The sequence below is a fragment of the Mastigoproctus giganteus genome, chromosome 10 (assembly GCF_048544385.1).
Source record: "Mastigoproctus giganteus isolate SK-2022 chromosome 10, ASM4854438v1, whole genome shotgun sequence".
In the NCBI taxonomy this organism is placed as follows: Eukaryota; Metazoa; Arthropoda; class Arachnida; order Uropygi; family Thelyphonidae; genus Mastigoproctus; species Mastigoproctus giganteus.
This window is the reverse complement of record NC_143584.1, coordinates 76,736,076-76,760,314: the sequence shown is the minus strand read 5'-3', so window position 1 is coordinate 76,760,314 and position 24,239 is coordinate 76,736,076. Positions and strand designations below refer to the sequence as shown.

General features: G+C 39.0%; 1 protein-coding gene across 2 annotated transcripts in view; it reads left to right on the top strand.

Moving 5' to 3' along the window:
- The first annotated feature begins 20,410 nt into the window (after positions 1-20,410).
- Positions 20,411-24,239, top strand: part of Cyt-c1 (Cytochrome c1) — a 92,796-nt gene continuing 88,967 nt past the window's right edge. The window contains exon 1 of one of the 2 annotated variants that reach the window (XM_090383920.1): positions 20,411-20,516. In XM_090383920.1, the coding sequence (XP_090240046.1) occupies positions 20,445-20,516 (72 nt within the window). In that variant the 5' untranslated portion in view covers positions 20,411-20,444. The remainder of the gene's footprint in view (positions 20,517-24,239) is intronic. The other variant, XM_090383921.1, reaches the window with a different exon arrangement.

Below are 24,239 nucleotides of genomic sequence, written 5' to 3'. Positions count from 1 at the left end.
TGTAGTGTCAGAGCATAAATATACTTTTAAAGTCAATGTATCTGTGACTTTTAAAGACACATTAGGCTGCTTCTGTTGTTTGCTGTCTGACGATTAAGCAAATTGTGCTTTGCGCGCCATCTCATGGACCAAACAAGAAATAAAATTTATTAAAATTATTCAGAGTTCTAAAACTTAATTTTCATGTTTCTCCGTAATTCAATAATTTTGGCAACTGAAACGATTATTCAACATATGTATTGCATATTAGTGTTATCAACTGTGTAACACATTTGTTGATTTGTAATACAGATGTACAGAATTTATTAGATAACAGTTTCTATAAAATATGCATATTATGAAATCTCTCACCTGTATTACATCAGAATGAGTTTTCATATTTGCAATTTTTATTGTTTAGAGATGCTGAACTATGTGATAAATATCTTTCAGCAGTACCATTAATGCCTTTTTTGCCGAGTGATGAATAATTTTTGCCAACACTGGTTTTAAGTACTGTATCAAGAAATTACATGAAATCTCCAGTGTAAAAAACCGTTGCGTAAAATTAGTACATAAATATTAATATGACACGTAAGTTTACCATTTTTTATATAAAATGCCATGTGATTGTTGAGGTAGCTAGTTCAGGGGCTGGGCTGATCGAGCCTTCATGATTGAAGTCTTGATGGATGGGGTGGTATGCGATGGAAGCATGAGAGTAAGAAAACAAGTAACATTTAATCTCGGAAGTGGAAGGAGAGACAAAACATCAAAATGTTCTGTTTACAGATAATACAGAAGTATAATAATATACATGGGCATGGCTTTGGAATAATGATTATTATCCTTTATTACCTGGGTACTTTCTTGCGTTTGTTAATAAAGATAAAAGAAATTGCAATTTAATCTAGAAATAAGGAGAAATAAAGAACATTGTGTCTTATACATAAATGACAATTTTCCGTTTCGAGCCCTGCGTGTTTCCTTAATACTGTACGAATAGTATGATAGTGCGATTGGTTGGGTCCAATCTGCGTTCATGGAAAAGACTGACAAACGAATGCTAATATTTCGCAACAAAAATAAGATAAAATATATGTTTGTGCCAAAAGTATATTTAACTCATGCAGACATGAAACACCACTTTTAATTTGTTCTAATTAGTTTTAATTAGTTGGGACCCTCAAAGACAAATATGCTCTTTAACCAATATTAATTGTTCGGTTGTGGAAAAGTTTATGTACAAAATGCAGTTTAAGCAGTAAATGTCTATTGAATACCGGACATCAAAGAGAATCGATCTAAATAAATGTGATAAAAGTTTCTGTGGTATCTTGGAATGAAACCTAGTGTTTTATAGGCTTTTTAAGGATATGAAGAATAAATGATGCATTACAACAAAGAATACTCAAATATGTATGATTTGAAAATCTGGATAATTTTGTTTCCGGTTCTGTTTATATTCAGCGATATTGCTATGAAAATAAGAGAATATAATAATTTTTCACTTAGAAACGTTAAGTATGAGATTATTTCATTTTTCTTTTCTTTTTAATAATGAAAAACACCTGAGCGTTTTTCCAGAAAATTTTTTTTTTTTTTCTTTACATAATGAACCAGAACATCCAAGAAAGATCTTGTATGTTGTTGCGAGATAGGTCTGTACTTTGCCGGTTTGTGTTGATGTATTATCTATCTATACATTAAAAAAGTTTTTCTCCTAGTGATATTTTTTAGAGTCAATAGGAAAAGAGGACGGGACAATTACGTCACTACAAATGCGCAGGTAAATAATTACATAGGTCATGTATTCATTTCCCGTATTCATTTTCCTGATTAGATTTCGATCAGTGCGTTATAATGTTATTATAATTGTATAATGTTATTATTATACAAATAATAACAAAACTAATAAAATAATAAATATTTACAAAAACTGAAATATTAACAAAATGCTAAAAGTATTTATAATCATACCTCTACTATATCGGTACGATGGGGTCCCTTCATTAGCTGACATTAATATACAAAAAAACGTTACAATGGAACATCAAATGATGCCGTGGCCCTATATTTGACAGTGAAGTACATGCACGAGGTTGGTGAACGTTAAATGGAAGGCACACAAATGGGTTACTGGGCAGAATCAGACACTTGCTGTTTACAATACAGAGTAAATACGTGGGACGCGTGCCAACGTTCGTAGCGTTGCAAGACAACTGCCTCCATAACGTTTACCAACCTCATGCATGTGCTTCACTGTCTGATACATAACCACCCGGCATCATTTGATGTTCCATTGTAACGTTTTTTGTATATTAATATCAGCTGATGAAAGTACCCATTGTCCCGATATAGTTTGTACATTTGTAAATAGTTTAGTATTTTGTAAATATTTGTATAGTTTGTAAATATTTTAGTCCTGCTCTTTCGGATGTAACATTATCCCTCATGCATTATGGAACTCGAAGCAAAAGGCATTTTCCTAAGTGACCTGTGTAAATGCAGGTAAATAATTACATAATGATATTTATTCGACCAAGAGAATAGTGGGGTAGCCAATGGGAGAAGATGGATGCTGGGCACGTGGTACAAGTGGGCGGGCAATTATATCACTACAAATGCACGGGTAAATAATTACATAGGTCATTTCCTGATTATATATTGATCAGTGCGTTTTGACAGGTGTCTTTTACATAGAAAAGATTTGACTTACTCCGTCATACCTCCACATTTTACATAGAAAAGGCTGCGCGGGGTTGATGAGCAAAGCGAGCAGGGGGGGGGAAGATCCCCCTAGTTTTTATTATTATTGTCTCTAGCTTGTTTATTTCGTAGTATGTTCGCATGATATAGGTATTAATTTCGATGTTCCCCTAAATGCGTTGACGTTTTCTTCCTTCCTGGGTGGTCGCTAGCACAGTTGCACAGGATGCACTTCCAGATGGTTGATCTGGATGGTCTTGCCCTCCCATTGTAGTAGCCATACTGGGAACAGTGCCACTTTCTCTACTATCTTCCGCAAAAAAAAAAACTCTAACCCATACTCAGTACATAGTCTTACTGAAATAAGTGCAGTTCATTCTGTTAACCAGACTAATGAAAAAATGTTAATAAATGTGGGTCTGGAAATTTTGTTGCAGATGAATTACCGTATAACTTATATCTCTTTCAGCCTGACCCAATTTCTAGCGTTTCTCCCCCCCCCCCTCCACTTTTTTTTTTTTTTTTTTAAGGTCCTAGCCACTGAAATCTCAGGAAATTAGGTGGCAGGACCTGCCAGAGTAAATAGTAAATTTCTAAAATACTGGTGTACCTGGTCTGCCTCCACGAGGTATAGTGTGGGCAACGGTGGATCTCATTTGAGACCCAACGGCTAAAAGACCAGATGAACAACGGTACAAAACATTACACACCACAATATCCACACACTTTTAAACTTCTGGCCTCTACAGTGTTCTGTATCACACCACAATGTATACTACGCGGAGATGGGGGAAGCCCCTGGTGCCGTTAGACCCTAAACACACTATACTGTCTTCCGCTTGATACGGTCTCCAATTTCTCGAACCGACTCCTCTGCCTAAGGCCTGAAGGCGAGTTTACTTTATCCTGCACCAAACTCGGTGCAGTATGATTATTACTTCTCTTCCACATCATTGGCCATCTATGGAGGTGGATTTGTTTAGATTCGGCTTACGTCTAATGGTAGTATTAATTCTTGGGGATACGCCAGATGGTGCCCCCCATCTCTGCCTCAGCCGTCACTTCGATCTTTGGGGAGGTAGGCCCGCTGAAGCGCCTTTTGCGATGTTTTTTATTATTATTATTTGTATGTTGGTTTAATTTAATTTGCAGTGTCCAGTATTGGACACTGCTATGTCAATCAGATAGGTTGCCTTTTCCTTCTTGTCGGCAAGGGTTATCATTGATTATCATAGAATTCTGTCTAGAAAAACAGGTATATCTGTTAAATTATGCGAAGCTTAACTTACAAATTACCAAGTAAGGGATGTGTTAAGAAGCCGAATTGTAACTATAGTTCCCTACAGCTTATTAAATTCCCCTCTCCTTTATTTTCTTGAATATTTATTATTATTTTTTTAATTAATTAATTATTATTTTTTTTGATGGCCATCTGCTGGAATGATAAACTGCGTCTATAGTATTAGTAGGGTATATGATGCAAGAAAACAAGCTTATATATGAACGACCAAAAAAAAAAAAAAAAAAAAATACGCCCTTCCCATTTAGTAGGAGAACCATTACAGGTTGCCAGGTGAGCAGGAGCAGCAGTGCATAGCACACGCTTCTTGATTAGACCGGGGTTCGAGCCCGTCACCACCAAATACGGAGGATGCGGAAAGGTCAGGGAATGACCACCGCATATCCCCGGAGCAATATGGCCTTAGTTGCTAATGCTCCTAAAAACCAAATAACAACAACAACAACCATTACAGGTTTCAAAGTCATCTAACACATTTTTGTCGGATGATCTCAAACACGAAAGGCATTTAAAACTTAGTAGCATGTATTGGTTGAAGTTTGATCTGACAATTTTGACCAAAGAAGATACACGTTTAAAATGGGCTTAGTTTCTATACTTTTTTTTCCAAGAAATACACCGGAAGGAAGGTTGTTCCAAAAACGGAAGTACTGTACAAGCGATAAATGAGGAGGAGGAAAATTTATTTATGTCAGTTTGGAGTCGAAAAGTGAATAGATGCCGACTAAACACTTTCATCCTGAGTTGACATTAAACAAAAACCTGTCTTAACCAGTTTACACCTGTTTTATGTAATACTCCGAAATACCAAAAATAATTCATTTGTATCAGTAACATTTTACGTTCTACAAATTCGGATCTTATGGAAGAATTGACACAATATTAACCTTACTTTTATTTCCTCTTAATTTTATTTTATATTCGTCCTTGTGTAAAAATGATCTGTTCCCTGTGATCGATGTCTTTCTGTCAACAGTTTATCATTGACAGAAAGATATGAACAGTTAATTTCTGTTTTTCAGAAATGAAATTTTGAAGAGTTGTTTGGAAAAATATTATGAATGTAGGTAATAATAATGATAAACAAATAATAATAAAATAAAAAATAAATAAATAACAAAAAATAAATAAAAAATAATAAAATAAATAAATAATAATAATAAATAAAAATAAGTCTGGAGTGGCTGATTCCAAACAAAACGCAAGGGGAAAAAATAAAATAAATAAAAACTTTATGATATCCTTCTTCGAGCAAAGACTTCCGTAACAAAGTTGTGAAGAGCATATAAACATTTCAGGGGTTAGGAGTAACTGGTCTAATTGATTTTCAGATATTGGCATGGTGTTCACTAAACCTTGCCTCAAATATTCCTACAGAATACAGTCAAAAAGTGAATTGAAGAACTTTCCGGCCATGTAAGCTGGCGTTCTATTGCTAAAGGAAGAATTTTATGTCATATTTTACCATTGCTACCTACCGATACCTTTTAAAAAGCGCATTGTTCCCTTATCAACCCCCTCGCCCAAAAATTATACTTTAATTTTAATAGATATATTATAAAAAAATCTGTTTAATAATAGTTTACAAGAACTCCCCGACTTATGTAAGTGTTGCGTTCCGCGGAACGCTACGTAAGTCGGAATTTCCCCCTTGCTTGTGCAATGCTAGCAACTGTGCTCGCTGAATTGTTTGAATCAAAAAAGAAATGTTCGACGAACATGTAAATAGAATTATTTATTGTATCCCAATTTTTTTTATCTCGTGCACAGGAAAAATTACAAAAGCGTGCAATTTAAAAAAAATTTTCAAAATTATAAAATTACAAAAGAGATTTTTTTGTAATTTAATTATATCAGTATACGTCAGTAAATTATACCTCTCCAGCATCGTTGCCGGAATCGACGTCTTCAGCTGATAAGTAAGCCGCTGCGGAGGTTGAAGACTGTGGAGATTTAGTAGGGGTCGGCCGCTCAACCTTACAAAATAACATATTAATAGATGATTGGATGGTGGCTTTTTTCTTTTCATCGCAGATTTCTTTGTAGCAAGGAATCATATCATTCACTGATATGATTCCTTGCCATATCAAGGAATCATATCATTCACTGATATGATTCCTTGCCATTCTCAAACCTTGTCATTGCCAATACAATTTCACAAAATGTCATTGCCATCTCTCTGATGATGAAGCGTCTCGGCTCCTCATTTGGTTCATCTTGAGCTTCTTCAGCATTTTCTTCTTTCACTATCGCTGCCTGCAAGTCAATAAGTTCTTCGTTAGATAATTCCTTCTCTTCTTCCTCTATTAACTCTTCCACATCTTTGGTATCAAATCCTTCGAAACCTTTTACGTGCCTTGGGCATATTTTCTTCCATGGGCCATTTAAACAATTTTTAGTAATTTCCGCCGAGGCATTATTAATGTTTAAGATGGCGTGGTAAATACTGTAAGATTTCCAAAAGTCTCTTAACGTAAAATTTTTCTCATCGTCTACTGCAGACAATGCCTGAGTAAATGTTGTGCTTTTAAATTCGAAATAACACTCTGATCCATCGGTTGGATGAGTGAAGTCGTGTTTGGCTGTAGAAATATGGCTCTCACGTTCGAATTGAAATCATCTAGATGAGTAGGATGTCCAGGAGCATTGTCTAATAGAAGCAAAATCTTGAAAGGAATGTCTTTGTCTTTACAATATTTTTTCAACCTCGGGAATGAAGCAGCATTTAAACCAATCCTCAAAGAGAGATATTGTTATCCATGCTCTCTGGTTCGATCAGAAATGTGCGGGTAGGGTGGATTTATTGATGCCCTTAAATGCACGAGGATTTCCAGAATGGTACAAAAGCAGTGGTTTTAATCTGTAATCTCCAGCTGCATTAGCCCCAAGCAAGAGAGTGGTCCTATCTTTTGACGCCTTGAAACCTGGCATTGTACGTTCGTTCCGGCATTTTTTTCCAATACAGAGCAGTCTCGTCAACGTTAAAAATTTGCTGCGTTGAATAGCCTCCTTCATCAATAATTTTTCCCAACACATCACACAATTTCTCTGCAGCTGCAAAATCGGCACTGGCGACGTCACAGCATACTTTAATGTTGTAGAAACAAGTGCGATGCTTGAACCTATTAAACCACCAGTTGCTTGCCACGAACTTGGGTTAGGGTTCGCCGTACTTATCCCTAATATCTTTATAAATACTTGTTGCTTAAATGACTCATTAGACTCAGGGTCACTCGCTTCTGAATCTGATTTTCTATCCATATTGTTAATAGCTTTTCCATCTTCGATATAGCACCTGAACGCTGTTCTGTGATCACTGTTAATCTTAAATGTGTTGATCCTTTAACATGTTCTTTTATACGCGCACTGTCCCTTAAAAAGTATTCATTGTTCAAGCAGCGAGACCTAATTCCCTTGCAACAGATGACCAGCTTTGTCCTGCTTCGTACTTTTTAATCATTTTCATCTTCATTTCTTAATCAATGTTGTTTCGTTTCCTGGAACTACCACCACTTGCACTTTTCGTTGGTCCCTTTCCCTTCATCATCGTAATACGTGAATAGGAATGCAGAGAAGTTTCTGAAAAATTTTTTTTTTTTTATATGATTGAAGAATTCAGTGAAGGGGAACACATTTCACCATAATAGCGTAAAAACCCTCACAACTGCAGTTATCGGTATTATCGCAAATGCAATAAGATCGAGTTTACTGCCCGTTTATAATTAGATGCACTAACAGAAAAGCCCAATAAACCGGAAAGTGCAAGGTAGTGCAATTTCCATTATAAATATGACGTTTTAGAGAGATAAATAGCTTAGTAATATAGCGAAATTTTCAACTTCCAAGGACTTGGAACGAATTACAAAAAAAAAAAAAAAACCACAATGTATTTTTTGGTTCACATTACGATACTTTCACGATATCCCCATTTATTCCTACTGGATGCAAAATGCATTTCCACGATTTTTTTAAACTTTTCACTGGCCGACAAAAACTTACGTAAGTCGGGGAGTTCCTGTATTATTCAATATTCCTTATATATTAAGGAATATAATGAAATACTTTATTATTAATCGAAAATTTGGTTGAGATTATAAATAAATCTTTATTTGTCTTACCAAGATACATAAGTGTTACATTGGTGCGAGACAAACTCCCTTCACGGCAGTATATTCCAGGGAATAATTTAGAACTGCAGATGAATAATGCGCAAGTGTCCCCCTCCTGCTGAAATAAATTTCATGGGCTATTCCACTTCTCTCAAGTTTTGGTATGAAGTAATTTTCTAGAATGTTCAGATTTGACTGTTGGTTGACTGGCCCATCAAAAAAGTAAGGACCAATGAGATGGTGGAGACAGATAATGCCGCCCAAACCATAACATGTGGTGAATTGTCTTGCACGACATATGTGGATTGGTATCACTCCAATAGTAAACACTGTGTGGAGAATCGAGGTAAACAGCACAATCGTCACTAAGCATAACCTTTGATCTCTTAGAAATGGCATAAAAATGTTGCATCAATCTGCCACAAACTGTTACTCTCCTTTCTTGATCTGCATCTGATAATTTCACAAAGAATAGTTGGCCTATATGCTTTCGATATAATGATGTTTGCGAAACAACCAACTCTGCAAGCCGTTCTCATGATGACATTTTTGGATATTTGAGAACAGATGCTTGGATATTTTAAATTTCCAGATGACGAATTTTCGGCCGCACGCCGCGTTTGTCTTCTAGTCTTAAATGCCTTCTTTCCACAACAATGAAGATTTGATTTGGACGGTGCTGGCTTTCCAGACCTCTCTTCGAAGCCATCTTCTTGCACCTGTTTTACTGTCTTGTTTGTGCGTGCCCTCTCGATAAATACACGGCCATGATTGCAAGAATCACTAGAAAAGACTGGGGACTAAAATGAAGAACTCTGGCACTCTACTACAAAGCGATTTTTATCTCGGTAATAATCTACGGCCGCCGGTATGGTTTACCAGGGCAGTTACAGCCGTCAACAAAAGAATTATTGACACTGTCCAGAGACATATCGTGCCTGCTGTATGGTGCACACCCATGCCCAACAGACCCTGGCGGGCGTGCTTTCCCCTTTATCTAGAGGTGGTGCGTTGTGGGCTAATGTACATGCTCTCTACAGCCAAACGACGTTCATAGGGTACACAACAGATCCGGCGAATAATCGGAAACATTTAAAAAACGCGGCTGGTGCTGCACCTGTGGCAGGCATTGCAAGAGAGAGAGAGAGAGAGAGAGAGAGATGATCCAACTCCTGTAGGGGAGAAATCACAAGAAAATTCATACCCAAACGGAAAAATCCCATCCCTGGGGCTGTCCCTTGGTGGTCAGGGGAAGCTTCAGGCCGATCCTGCCCCCCCCCGCAGAAATTGAATACCTCTGGCAGGAGTACAGAGAGACTCGAAACGCCTACAACGCGATGATCAGGCAGCGCAAAAGACTGTCCTGGAGCACTTGGTATCAACAGTTGATAACTCTGACCCCTGGGGTGTTCAAGGTAACAACAAATAAACTGCCAAGAGGTGAAGTTATTCGCTCCACAATCACCCCACAAGGCCACGTGACCTGCACCTGGCAGCATTCAATTTCAAACATACTTGATCACTCTTTCAAACAGCCACCAGATGACAACTCTCCAGAACAACAGTAGCTTTGCCTCGACAATAACAACTATAACTCAACACTGGTGGAAGAGCCTCTCACCGTCGAGGATCTCTCTATGGCCGTTGGGAGACTGAGAAATAAGTCATAAGTCACATGCTCGAGCTCGAAATAATTAAAAAAGTTGCCGAATTCGCTCCTGAAACCCTGCTAAACCTCTTCAACCATTGCCTGCTAAACGGATGGTTCCCAACTGATTGGAAAACTGCGTCCATTCGGCTCATACTCAAAAATCCAACTAAACCGCACGATCGACTTGACTCGTACAGACCTATTGCTCTCCTTTCTGTGCTGAGTAAGGTCTTTGAGCAGCTCCTTAGACGGAGACTGGAAAATCACTACAATACTGCACAGCTACCAGCACGAAATCAATTTGGATTCAAGTCGGGCATGTCTACGGTCGATGCGCTGGAGACCATTACCAATGCTGCCAGGAACTACACCCAGAAGTACCTCCTCGTCATCTCGATCGACTTTGCTGGGGCATTCGACACCTTATGGTGGCCTAGCGTACGCGGACGGCTGAGACGCGCTGAGCTCCGAGGAAATCTCTACAACTGCATTGCCAGCTATCTCAGTGACAGGAGCATTGTGGTTCAGGCTCCCTTCTCCAGTGTGGAACGTCATGTCCACCGAGGTTGCCCTCAGGGCTCTGTCCTGGGCTCCCTTTTATGGAACTCTGTACTCGACGAGCTTCTCAGTACTGACTTAGGCGATGTCCAGACCTTGGCATACGTTGATGATCTCTCCCTGATCCTGGCAGGGGACTCCAAGACTCAACTTGAAGTATCTGCCAACAGAGCTCTTACTACCCTGCAAGAGTGGGTCCGAAAAAACCATCTGAGCATCTCATCCACTAAAACCCAATCCATTCTCCTAAAGGGCTATCTTTATCCGTGGAGGCCGCCTCAAATCAAGATACATGGCACACAACCATCAAGCTTGTTACCAAGCTGAAACTCCTTGTCATTATCATCGACAAAAAATTAACATTTCTCCCACATCTCAACTATCTACAGAAGAAAATAAGAAATTACATTTCACTGGTTGCCAGGATGACCCACTGAGATTGGGGTCTCAAAAAACGTACTCTAGCATTACTCTATAAAGCCATATTCATACCGGCTATCACCTACGGTTCTGGCATATGGTTCACCAAAGCCTCCACTGTGGTAGGACAAAGAAAGCTTAACATCATTCTACAGCCAATTCTCCTTACGATAACCAGAGCATGTTGCACCTTCAGCACGCACGCTCTACAGGTCCTCGCCGGTGTACTGCCCCTAGACCTTGAGGTGGCCTATGTGGGGATGCTGTATCAGCTCAGCAGAGGAAAGTCTACCACCTTTATTGATTTTACCACGGATCCTGTTAACACCTATTCCAGTGAAAAAAGTAGATCCTAACCTACTTACAACAGACCTGGCATGCTAGATGGCCTGAATCCACGAAAGGGGCCATCACCCGCAAATTTATACCGGACATATGCAAAGTATATCCCAAATCACCATCCTGGTTCTCCCCAGGCCTTCTAACCACGTACCTCCTAACAGGGTGGTGCCTTTCGCAGCAAACTGAACCTTCTTGGACTTTCCGACAGCTCCCTTTGCACCTGTGGTGCCCAGGAGACCTGGGACCACTTGATGCATGACAGCCTACTATATGATAACCTCAGATCTCTCATTACGCAAATTCATTTCATCACGAGAGACCAGGAGCAACATCTCCTGGAAGACCACCATACCTATACAGCCTTTTCGAACTTTGCTCAGGGCCCTTCACAAGGCAGAAAACCCTACCACAACCTCAGAATCAGACCTAACCAGACAATGAAACGGCCACATCAGCCATGTGTCAAGATCACTGCTTGCTTCAGCATACTGCAATCCCCGTGAAGACTTTCAACGTGCACAATAATGGTTCCTTTACAATGCAGCCTCAATATAACCTCGATCTACCATGACTGCCGCTCCGGCTTCGCCCCCACCAAGTTGATTCACCACTGAAATGACTCCATTATCTGGACAGGACTTCTTTGTCCCAGGATTGACACTACTCGAATTTGATCCTCTCGGATTCACTCTACCAAATATATCTTCATGCAGCTCACTACTGAAATGACTTCACCACCTGGACGGGACCTATCTGTCCCAGGATTGCACTACTCGAATTTGACCTTCTCGGACTGGATTCTGCCAACTATGACTTCACGCAGAATTGCTGCCAATGCCACGTGGCGATCCTGAACCCGTGCTCCCTTGCATGGCCCTGTTTCTCCCCTGTCCTGGCGGGGAGGAGGTGAAGGTCCCCTTGTCTCCTCCCCACCACTTCCTCTTTCCTTCTGGTGGGCATGGACCTGCCTCACTGATTTTCGGGTCATCTACCCTAGACTTCAGTCTCCCCTCCCCCTATAGCTTTCCAACTAGCGTTCGTCCCATGTCAAAATTATCCTAGCCACCTCTTTCTTTTTTTTATGATCCTAGCCACTGAATTCCCAGGAAATTAGGTGGTAGAACCTGCCAGAGTACTTATTTAAAAATACTGGTGTACCTGGCTTGCCTCTACGGGGCTAAGTGTGAGCAAAGTTGGGCCTCAGTAGGGGTACAGCGGCTGAATGGCCAGATGAACAACGGTACCCGACACTACATCCAACAGTATCCATACACTTTTAAATCTCTGGCGTTTACAGTGTTCTGTAACACACGACAACGTAGACTACACGTAGATGCGGGAACCCTTGGTGCCGTTAGACCCTAAACACACTTTATACTTTTTCCCCAAGTCAGCACAGTCTGCCCCAAGACCCAACATTGGTTCTTCTCAGGATTACACACTACATACCTACTAACGGGCCATGGTGCTATAAATGCCAAACTAAACAATATGAGAATTGTAAACGACCCAAACTGTGGATGTGGAGAGTTAGACTTGGCAACACATAATGTATGATCGTGAATACTATGAGGATCTCTGAAGCATGCTATAAACCAAGACTACGTACCTTCCCCGTAACTAGGAACATATTTTACTGGACACGGAAGAAGGATGCAAAGCATTCAGTTAGTTCGAGCAGGATCTTTTCGCAAGGAGGACATTGATTGCGCTGCATAACAACGTAAGAGATTAACAAAGCAGACCATAAACCCGCACCAAACGAACAAGAAAAGAGCAGCAAGGAACATAAGTAAGGGAATGGTGTCCCTATCAACAAATCCTTACTGTCGGAACACCCAGAAATGACACCTAAACTTGACCCTACATAATATAGAATGCAATAAATAAAGAGGAGGATGCCTATGACGACTCCACACTGATGACGGATATGTCCCAAAATTAATCCAATTGATGTTGGTGGACAATGTAATGTTGAGTCTGTTAGGTGTGACATAAGCACTGGGAAAGGAAAAATGAGAGTAGGTGTGTGTTATAGGCCAAATTAATCTGATGAGTATAATGAGCAATTGTACAGAGAAATAGAGTGGGCCAGTAAATCAGTGTCTTATAATGGGGGAATTTAATTTGCCAGAGATTGACTGGAATTTGTAGTTTGGAAGCATGCTATTCTTCATGCACCAACAATCTGCACATAAAGGAACCACTAGGTAGCAGTGATCACAGTGTGCTGAAGTGGGATTTACTCAAAGAGGACACTACCATCAGGGAAGGGTTTTGCTTTGGTAAAGGTGACTACGGTGGTCTGAGAGAGTATTTCAATTCTATACGGTAGGACCAACTGACGATGTTACCAACAGCAAATTCAAAATGGGAAGCATTCAAAGAATTAATCTTGAAAGCTACCAGGCTTTTCATACCAACAAAAAATATTGTTCAAGATTTAGGCTTAAATGGACGTCAGATGAACTAACTGGACATGTGACAGAGAAGAAAAATGCATGGGATACGTATAAATTAACATGTGACACAGAAGCCTATGATAGATATAAGCTGATCTGTAACAAAGTTACAAAGGAAGTTAGGCAGGTAAAGGCAGATTACGAGAAATCTTTGTGAAAGGATGCAAAGAAAAACAGCAAAGAGTTCTTTACTTATGTAAACTCTAGAAGGAAGGGGATGAATCAGATTGGTCCACTTGATATCGATGGTTCAACTGTTGATGATCCTGCTCAGGTAGCTAACAACTAAATGAATAATTTGCATCTATATTCACACATGAGGAGTTATTCAGGGAGGGGAATGCGAGAGGTATATTCAACTCTGGCATTAAGTTAGATAATCTTGTAATAAATGAGAGTAAAGTGGGGGAGAAATTGTTGAAGATAAACATAAGAAAGGCACCTGGGGTGGATGGAATCTATCCAGTTATATAAAAGGAGGCGGCAAAGGAAGTAAGCAAACTCTTAGCCATAATTATGAGAGCTTCCCTGGACTCAGGGGCAGGTACCCATGGACTGGAGATGTGCAAATGTGACCTCAATCCACAAAGAAGGATCAAAGAGAGACACAGGTAATTAGAGACCTGTTAGATTTACTTCTGTTCCAGGGAAATTAATGGAGGCACTGGTTAAAGAAGCATTGCAGGATCATCTAGACAAGACTTCAGTTATAGCTCGGGCACAGCATGGGGTTATTAAAGGGAGGTCTTGTCTGACAAATTTGATTGGATACTATGATACGAAAACTTTTTATTTTTGTTGCTCAGAGCAAAACTGTAAATACAACTAATTAGCTTTCGGCTGGGAGGCAGCCTTCTTCAGATTGAATACATGAATGGCAGTTGGAATAGAGATGTGCACTGCCAGGATGGTGCGTGAGGCACGTGGTTAATTGTTTGATGCTTGTGGCTGTGACATATCGTGGTGACGTGGCCAGCGTTTGTCTATGGATAGAATTACTGCCTCTGTGATGGGGTTAACTTGGCAACCACTGTTCCTGTTCAAAGAGGCATCCGAGCATTTTATATTTAACGATTCCAACCAGGTGCGCTTTAGGTAATGGTGGGACCTGTCCACAACCACGACATCGCGGTGTGGGTCGATGTCGTGGCGGGTTGTCCAGACATGCTCGGCGATAGCTGAGTGTTCTATATCTGCCAAACGGATCGCCCTTTTATGTTCTGAGAGACGTTTCTCGAGTCGACGTCCAGTCTCTCCAAAGTAGCAGCTGGTGCAGTCACGGCAAGAGATGCGATAGACCAAACCGCTCTGTAGAAGAGTGGGGACGGGTAGTTGTGGACAGGTCCCACCATTACCTAAAGCGCACCTGGTTGGAATTGTTAAATATAAAATGCTCGGATGCCTCTTTGAACAGGAACAGTGGTTGCCAAGTTAACCCCAGCACAGAGGCAGTAATTCTATCCATAGACAAACGCTGGCCACGTCACCACGATATGTCACAGCCACAAGCATCAAACAATTAACCACGCGCCTCACGCACCATCCTGGCAGTGCACATCTCTATTCCAACTGCCATTCATGTATTCAATCTGAAGAAGGCTGCCTCCCAGCCGAAAGCTAATTAGTTGTATTTACAGTTTTGCTCTGAGCAACAAAAATAAAAAGTTTTCGTAATGAATCCAGAGCACGTAGGCCTTTTTTACTATGGATACTATGATGTAGTCACAAAGGAACTGGATGCGAAGAATAACTTTGATATCAAATATTTGGATCTTAGAAAGGTCTTTGATACTGTTGCACACGGAAGACTGCTGCACAAATTGGAGTAGTGTGACATTGGAGGAAAATTGCTGCTATGGATAAAGGGATGGTTGAGTGACAGAAGACAGAGAGTGGTAATCAATGGACACTGCTCTTCATGGACTAATGTTATTAGTGGAGTCCCTTAAGGGTCAGTGTTGGGTCCATTGTTGTTTTCTGTATTAATAAATGATATTTATGATGGTGTATCAGGCTTAATGTCCAAGTTTGCAGACGATACGAAGGATTTGTTTGTTTGTTTGTTATTTGGCTTTTAGGAGCATTAGCAACTGGGGCCGTATTGCTCCGAGGATATGCGGTGGCCATTCCCTGACCTTTCCGCATCCTCCGTATTTGGTAGTCACGGGCTCGAACCCCAGTCTAATCAAGAAGCGTGTGCTACGCACTGCTGCTCCTGCCCACCTGGCTACGGAGGCGCCAATACGAAGGGTGACAGGGTTGTTAATAACATTAATGACGGTACACTGCTGCAACAGGATCTAGAAAAGTTGAGCAGATGGGCTGAGGGAGATGGCAAATGAAGTTTAACATTGACAAATGTAAAATACTTCATATGGGATGCAGTAATCCCAGAGTAACGTATCAACTCTGTGGTGCTACACTGACAGTGGTAGAGAACGAAAAGGACCTGGGGGTAATTGTGCAGGCAGATATGAAGTTTTCTGACCAGTGCAGACGGTCTGCAAGAGTAGCTCATGGTGTCTTGTCAATGATAACAATAATTTTTCTAGCAGGGATAAGGAGGTGACTATCCCCTTGTATAAGGCAATGGTCAGGCCACACCTTGAGTATTATATACAGGTCTGCAGGCCTCATTTTGAGAAGGATGTAGAGCTGTTGAAACGAATACAGAGAAGGGCAACAAGATTAGTGAATGGAACAAAGGGTTGCTCTTACGAAGAAAGGCTTCAGTTTTGCAAATTACAGTGCCTGGAGACGAGGCACCTGCGAGGTGATCTGATTGAGGTGTATAAAGCCTTGAATGGTTTGAGCATGCTCAATGCTGATGGGATTCTTCCCCTTGCTCAGGATAATCGCCTGAGAGGGCATAAATTCAAATTGAGGAAAGACGGTTGTACGGTATATGTGCGGAAGTTTGCCTTTAGCCAGTGGGTGGTTGATTGCTGGAACAAACTTCCATCTGTCGTAGAAGTTGATAGCTTAAATAGATTCAATGCAGAACTTGACAAACATTTGGAGCGAGGGGATGGGTGAAATAAGGGTTTTTTTTTTTTCATTTTCGGCTGATGGTACAGCGAATATCTGCAAAGTTAAAGTCCCGCGTTATAAGACATTCTAATTTACTGTCCCACTCTGTCTGTATAGTTATTCATTGTACTCATCACAGTCATTAAACCTATAACACACTTCCGCTCTTTCTTTTTGATTTTCCTAGTTCTTCTTCTTCTTATTATTATTATTAGCCATATGGTACAAGGAAGTCTGAGGCTTATGCTGCACCAGGAAAAAAAAAAACAAAAAATTCCCAAATTACCCTGCGAGAGAGAGGGTCAGAAGTAGAAGGGAATCACCAAGAAAGAGAAGAATGATGATATCCAGCTCAGGACCCTGGGTGTGCCAAGCCCATACTCACCAGATGTGAGCCTCGGGGGTTATGTCATACTAAACTGGCTTAATTGCACTGGCCACCCATGTCGACTGGATGTGTTCCCTTAGATTTAACATGCTTCTTTACTAAGTGCATAACTCCACCCGCCCCTTTTCTGTCGATTCTTTCTGTACACAATGTACTCTTCATATTCAAATTCCGCATTCCTTATGTCTGAATGATAATTTTGTTTCCAGTATTCCCACAATTGTCTGCATTTGATGACTTAATCAGCATTTCAAATTCATGAAATTATTTACTATGCCCCTAGCATTAGTTTATATGCAGGTATACATGCACCTGTTCTTAGTTTTCGTTATCCTAACACAGCCCATAATTATCTGTTCCATGGTGATCCACAGCAGTGCTTGAAACCCTGACACAGTGCTTTTCAGACTGCTGCATCTTCCAATAGAAGCAGTGCAAGAATCATTTTCGTGTCTACCTGTGGCTGTAGTTAATCTATTTGTCTACGTATTCCACCAAGCTGCCAGTTTTCCGACACTGCCTCGATAGCATCAGCGAATATTCTTGCATCCATTCTATTAAAGTGTATCCCAACTATGTAATAACGGTCTCTCCTGTTAACAAGCACAGTTGTTCGTTGAACTCATCATCATTTGGACTTTAATATACTAGTAATACATTGGAACACCTTCGTTACTCACGTAACGACGGTAAGTATTGAGATATTAAGAAATAGCATTAGTAAAGACACATGATGCAAGAAAGCAAGCTTATATAGCATCAGCCAAAAAAAAAAAAAACCTTCTCTTCTTATTTCACCCATCCACTCGCTCCAAATGTTTATCTAGTTCTGCCTTGAATCTATTTAAGCTATCAACTTTTACAATGACAGATGGAAGTTTGTTCCAGTAATCAATCACCCTAAAAGCAAATTTCCGCACATCTATCCTACAACTGTCTTTCCTCAATTTGAATTTATGCCTTCTCAGACGATTATTCTGAGCAAGAGGAAGAATCCCATCAGCATTGATCATGCTCGAACCATTCAAGGCTTTATACACCTCAATCAGATCACCTCGCAGGTGCTAGTCTCCAGACACTGTAATTTGCAAAACTTAAGAAGAACTCTTTATTGCATAAGCCTTTCTTCATAAGAGCAACCCTTTGTTCCATTCACTAATCTTGTTGCCTTTCTGTGTATCGTTCCAGCAGCTCTAGATCCTTCTTAAAATGAGGCTTCCAGACCTGTATACAGTACTCATGGTGTGGCCTGACGATTGCCTTATACAAAGAGATAATCGCCTCCTTATCCCTGCTAGAAAAATTCCTGTATGTCATTGACAAGACGCCATGAGCTACTCTTGCAGCCAGCCTGCACTATTCAGAAAACTTCATATCTGCATGCACAATTATCCCCAGGTCCTTTTCATTCTCTACTACTGTCAGTGTAGTACCTCACAGTTGATACGTTACTCCGGGGCTACTGCTTTCCATATGCAGTACTTTACATTTGTCAATGTTAAACTTCATTTGCCACCTCTCAGCCCATCTGCTCAACTTTTCTAGATCCTGTTGCAGCAGTGTACTGTCATTAGTGTCATTAACAACCCTGCCAACCTTCGTATCGTCTGCAAACTTGGACATTAAGCATCATCAATATCATTAATGAATACAGAAAACAGCAATAGACCCAACACTGAAGCCTGGGGGACTCCATTAATAACATTAGTCCACGAAGAACAGTGTTCATTGATTAACACTCTGTCTTCTCTCACTCAACCATCCCTTTATCCATAGCAGCAATTTGCCACCAATGCCACATTGCTTTAATTTGTGCAGCAGTCTTCCATGTGTAACAATATCAAAAGCCTTTCTAAGATCCAAATATATGATATCAATTATTATTTGCATCATAGCTCGGCGCCTCCATAGCCAGGTGGGAAGGAGCAGCAGTGCGTAGCATACGCTTCTTGATTAGACCGGGGTTCGAGCCCGTCACCACCGAATACAGAAGATGCGGAAAGGTCAGGGAATGACCACCGCATATCCCGGAGCAATATGGCCTTAGTTGCTAATGCTCCTAATAACAAACAAAACCATCATACCTCGATACTTACCGTCTCTTAACAAATTAAAGGCCACAGTTCCAGTCAGTACCTGTGGTCACCAGGCCCTTAACAATTGTAATCATTCTCGGGGCCTAACAAGACGTAGTATTGTCGTGAAACATATACTGGAATTTATTAGTTCTCACTTCTTTTTTAATTATAATACTCTTATTTCTCTTTTTTCTTTTGTTTTTCTAATTCCTGGCATACCAGACTGACTCAGTAACACACTACTGGTGTCTGTTGAATGGAATGTTTTAGAGTCTGTACTTGAAAAATTGCCTTATTTCCCACCGTCATGTAGTAGTAGTAGTGGCACGTGATGCAAGAAAGCAAGTGTAGGGGCTTATGCAGCATCAGCCAAAAAAAAAAAAAAAAAAAAAAAAAATCACACCATTCCCTCCAAATGTTTTTCTCTACGCATCACACTGACCGTTTTCAAACGCCTCCCTCCAACATATCACACTGACATGACATTTGTGATATTCGTATTATATCAACAATTGGTGACTTAATTAATACTTGAAATTTTTCAAATTAATTCATTGTGCTGCTTAGTGTATAATAAGTGCCTTCCTCTTTGTGCTTTAATAATGACATAGTCCATATAATTTGATGGCCCATAAGGGACTCACCAGGCTGTGATCCTCCCCTCCCCCTCCTAATGGAACCAATCGGTGCTATAAGAAGCCTTTTATATCAGAAATGCTGTTCCAGCCCTTATGCTGGTCGCAAGTGAACGTGTCTGACTTCCAAACTGATTTGTTCATACTACAAATATTTTTTTTTGTAGTTATTGGTTGTGCGGTTGAACAATTAACAGTTAAAATTTATCAAGATCTTGGTTGTCTTAACTGAGACCAACCTCTCATCGCATACAATACGCCTGCCGTAGCAGAGTGATAAGGCGCAAGGCTGCATAAATACACGTGCCTTGAATAGCCGGGGTTTAAGCCCGTGACTGCTAAATACAGTGTGGTTTCTCGCGTTCTCTATGTATTGTGAACTCCTTTGATCGTGTGGTCGTCTCTGAGTATAAACAGAAAATTTTATTTAATCAGACATTCTCAGAAGTCCAAAGAGAAATAGACCTAGGAATAGTCTAGAAATAGAAATAGTTCCAGCTTTTGAAGCCTCTAGCGATAAGTAAAAGAAAATAAAAATTCGTAACTACAGAGTAGGACACAAACATTTTAACGTAATTTGAATTTTTAAATTTAACAAATGCTTTTCTAGCGTTTCGTTATAAAATGCATTATGTATTTTATTGCAAAATGCATTATTGCTAAGGAAAAATGGGTGAATCGTATAGGATTAATAAAATAATAAGCTACACGTGCACTTGGCGCTGCTGTTTGGGATCTCGTAATGTCACGTCCTTCCCGACACATTTAGCTTAAGGTCGGAAAATGGCACCGGTATTAGCTCGGCTACCGTGTAGCGGCTTGTTATGTTTAAAAAGGGGATTCAGGTACCAACAGGTTCGTTTATATTTTACAGCACGCAAGGGCCTACTTCTTTGATGTAATTTAATCCAGCTTGTCTAATATGTTATATATTTTTTTAGTAATCTGTTGTGATATTCAGAGGTGCCGATTATCCCATCGTCTGCTGCATTTTCAATGCGTTATTGACCCTACTCCTAAAACAATTTAATTCCCATAATATTAAAGTGTAGAAGTGTAAAATCTCTCCCCGGCTTATCTTTTACCTCCCCACCACCGGAAACATTCCGAACAGCTCCGTGAGCCGAATATCAGACCGATAGTGTACCGGCCTGTTTATGTTTTTATACGAGCCGGTTTAACTGAAATCTTACATTGTAATTATCTGTTGATATCTATTTTTGTAATCCCCTTCTACCGATATAGCAATGGTAGAAGGGAATTTGTTTTCTTTTGTATTATTTTTTAAACCATTTACCCCAATTTTTGAATAAGAATTTACGATTATAATGTAATTATGAAACTTTAAAAAATAGGGATAACAGGACTGTGGCACTTTCACCATGTTAAACCATCCACTTTCATAGCTTTAGGGGCTCACATCTGGTGAGTATGGGCTTGGCACACCCAGGGTCCTTAGCTGGATATCATCATTCTTCTCTGTCTTGGTGATTCCCCTTCTACTTCCGACACTTTCTTTCTCTCTCTCTCTCCCAGGTTAATTCTGAAATTTTTTTTTTGGCTGGTGGAGCATAAGCCAAAGGTTTCCTTGCACCATATAGCTAATAATAATAAAAAAAAAGTCTGCAAAACGCCAAGCAAAGGGGTTTGTTACACTGAGTGGTGTAACCAGGACCTACTAATAAGCAGCAGATGATCTCTGAAAATTATCTGCTGATAGATTGTGTCCAACTGCTCTTCCAGCTTGGAAGTAATAATAATTTCCAAGCTGGAAGAGCAGTTGGACACAATCTATCAGCAGATAATTTTCAGAGATCATCTGCTGCTTATTAGTAGGTCCTGGTTACACCACTCAGTGTAACAAAGCCTTTTGCTTGACATTTTGCAGACATATATATTTTTTTTTTATTTGAATGTAGTTTTTTTAAACTATGATCGTTTAACCTGTGATACATTGTTTTTATTTTTAATATCAAAATTTAATTTTCAGCCTTTTTGATAAAATGAAAATGCTGTTGTATTATCTAGTTTACATAGCCTAATAGCCATTTCATTGTTTGAAATGTGTTGTGCTATATGCAATGTTTTGTTTGTATTCTGTTATATCCTCAATTCCTAACCTTCCTTAAACCCTCCTTAAAAAAAAAAAAAAAAAAAAAATGCAATTTTCAGAAAACTACAAGACAGACAAAGGCAAATTATAATATACCACTAGCACAGATGCATTGTCCATACTTTAAACCCTATCCCACCAGCCCTTCAGAGTGGGCTGGGGTGAGGATAATGTTGCTGGATGAACTGTTGACACACTCCTAATTCAGGATTGCAGGGGAGGGGTTGTCAGTTGTCTACCAGATGGTAAACAAACAGTTAACCTCTTATAGATTGAGTAAAATCAAAATGGAAACAATACTGTGCCATCACTTAGAGCAGTGTTTCTCAAACTGAGATTCGTAGACCAGTTCCAGGGGTCTGCAAAATGGACCCTCTGGAACTGGTCTACAGACCTCTGCAATAAAATTGAGTTGTTTTTAACATAAAACCTTGAATTTTCTTTTCAGAAAACCTAGTGTTCATACAGACACAGAAACTTATATAGGGGTCCATAGATCTCACTAGTTTGGGTTTCAAAATTAACAGAATTTCATGAAGGGCATTTGTTAGTGCCATGTGGGAGCCATATAGCTAAGACTAGTGCAAAGGTTTTATTAATTTTAATTTAAAAATTAAATGATACTTTTTATAGCTACCATTTGTGGTAGTCTACCACCTTACTGCAAGTCATAGTTGTGTATAGACATTCCATTTGTCATTTGCAGATTTCAGGAACAGCTTGGTGAAAAATATAAAGAAGGCAATAATATTCTCTATAAAAAGTTTGCAAAAATTACAAAAAAATTGTTAGATATAAAACAGAAACATGAGGTTCTGGGTGTCTTTCATTTTTCAATTTAAGACTATTAAGTAAATTTCAAATTTAAAAAAAAAATTCTAAATTTCAAACTATGTATATAAGTATTATTAAAAATTATATATTTCAAAGTTTATTTAAAATTTGACCCTTCATGGCATGCAAAACATATGTTGCTTCCCACAGAGTAGTGACAATTTTGAGAGAACATCAGGTTTTGTGTTATCATCTTTATACTGTGGAAACAAATCTTTCAAAAAAACAATTAGGAAAAGACAGCAGATGTTTATAGACTTAGTGGGAGAGTCAAAACAAGTAACCTGCAACTTTAAACAAACTCAGAATCACCACTTTTCTGATACCATGCCATTATTAAAGCAAAATACAGATATTTGCAAAAACAGTGGCAGGGTGCTTGATAGATTCTTGCATCCAATTTCTATAAGTAAACCATAAATCATTAATTAACAGTTAATATGGGAATGTTATATATGAGTGGCACTTATGAGTTACCCTGCCACCATCAGTGGGTTATAAAAATATATTACAAGATAGGATAAATTTGACATGAACATATTATTTTCTGAAACTCATTTCTCACTTATTTCATTTCTCATTTAAAAACTCATTGCTGTTTTTCACTAATATTTTTGTGATTTTTATCAGAAACCAAACTTTCTACCTGCCAAGGTCAATGAACTTTACTTGAAGATTAATTTTAAAATTGTTTTTTTTTTCCAAAAATGGTTTTACTGATTTTGATGAAATTTTATATTTAGCTCTTATGCCATATAATTTGTTTTCTTGTCACAATAAAATGAAATGGAAAATGTTCTTTATTAGTTTTTTCTTTAGATGGGGCTCCCAAATTCCATTTTGCCTTGGGTCCCAGGAGGGTATAACATGCCACTAACCAGCAAAACAAAACAAACAAACAAAAAACTACCCACCTCATCTGTCCATCACATCTAATGATATGTTGAATTCTTTATTAAATTTATTCCAACCACCCAATTCCACAATACCAGATCTTCTATAGACATCCTTTTTAAAATTAAATTTGTCCCTTGTATATGTTTGTTTTCTGAGAAAGAATGAGAATATCATCGTTCACTAGGCAATGAACATAAGAACTAAATATAGAAGTTCATCGAAATCAGTAAAACAATTTTTGAAAAAAAACAACGTAATTTTAAAATTAATCTTCAAATAAATTTCATTGACCTTGGCAGGTAGAAAGTTCGGTTTCTGAAAAAAATCACAAAAATATTAGTGAAAAACAGAATTAGTTTTTGAAATGAGAAATGAAATAAGTAAAAAATGAGAAATGAGTTTCAGAAAATAATGTTCATGTTAAATTTATCTTATCTTGTAATATATTTTTATAACCCAGTGATGGTAGCAGGGTAAGTTTAATCAATTCATTTGTAGCCTTAAACACTTCATTAAGATCTCCTTGCAAATGCCTAGTTTTAAGTGCTCCAATTTTCAGAACTGAAGTTTTTTGTGGCAAGAGTACCTCTTTGTGTTCTTGACTAATCTGGTAATCAAATTGATTAAACGGGATCCCCCCACCCAATGCATGCTGTGATTTCCATATAATTTTATTTTTCTTAAGATAATTCTGCAATACTTTTTTAAGCAGCAGTTTCATTATTTTCCCTGGA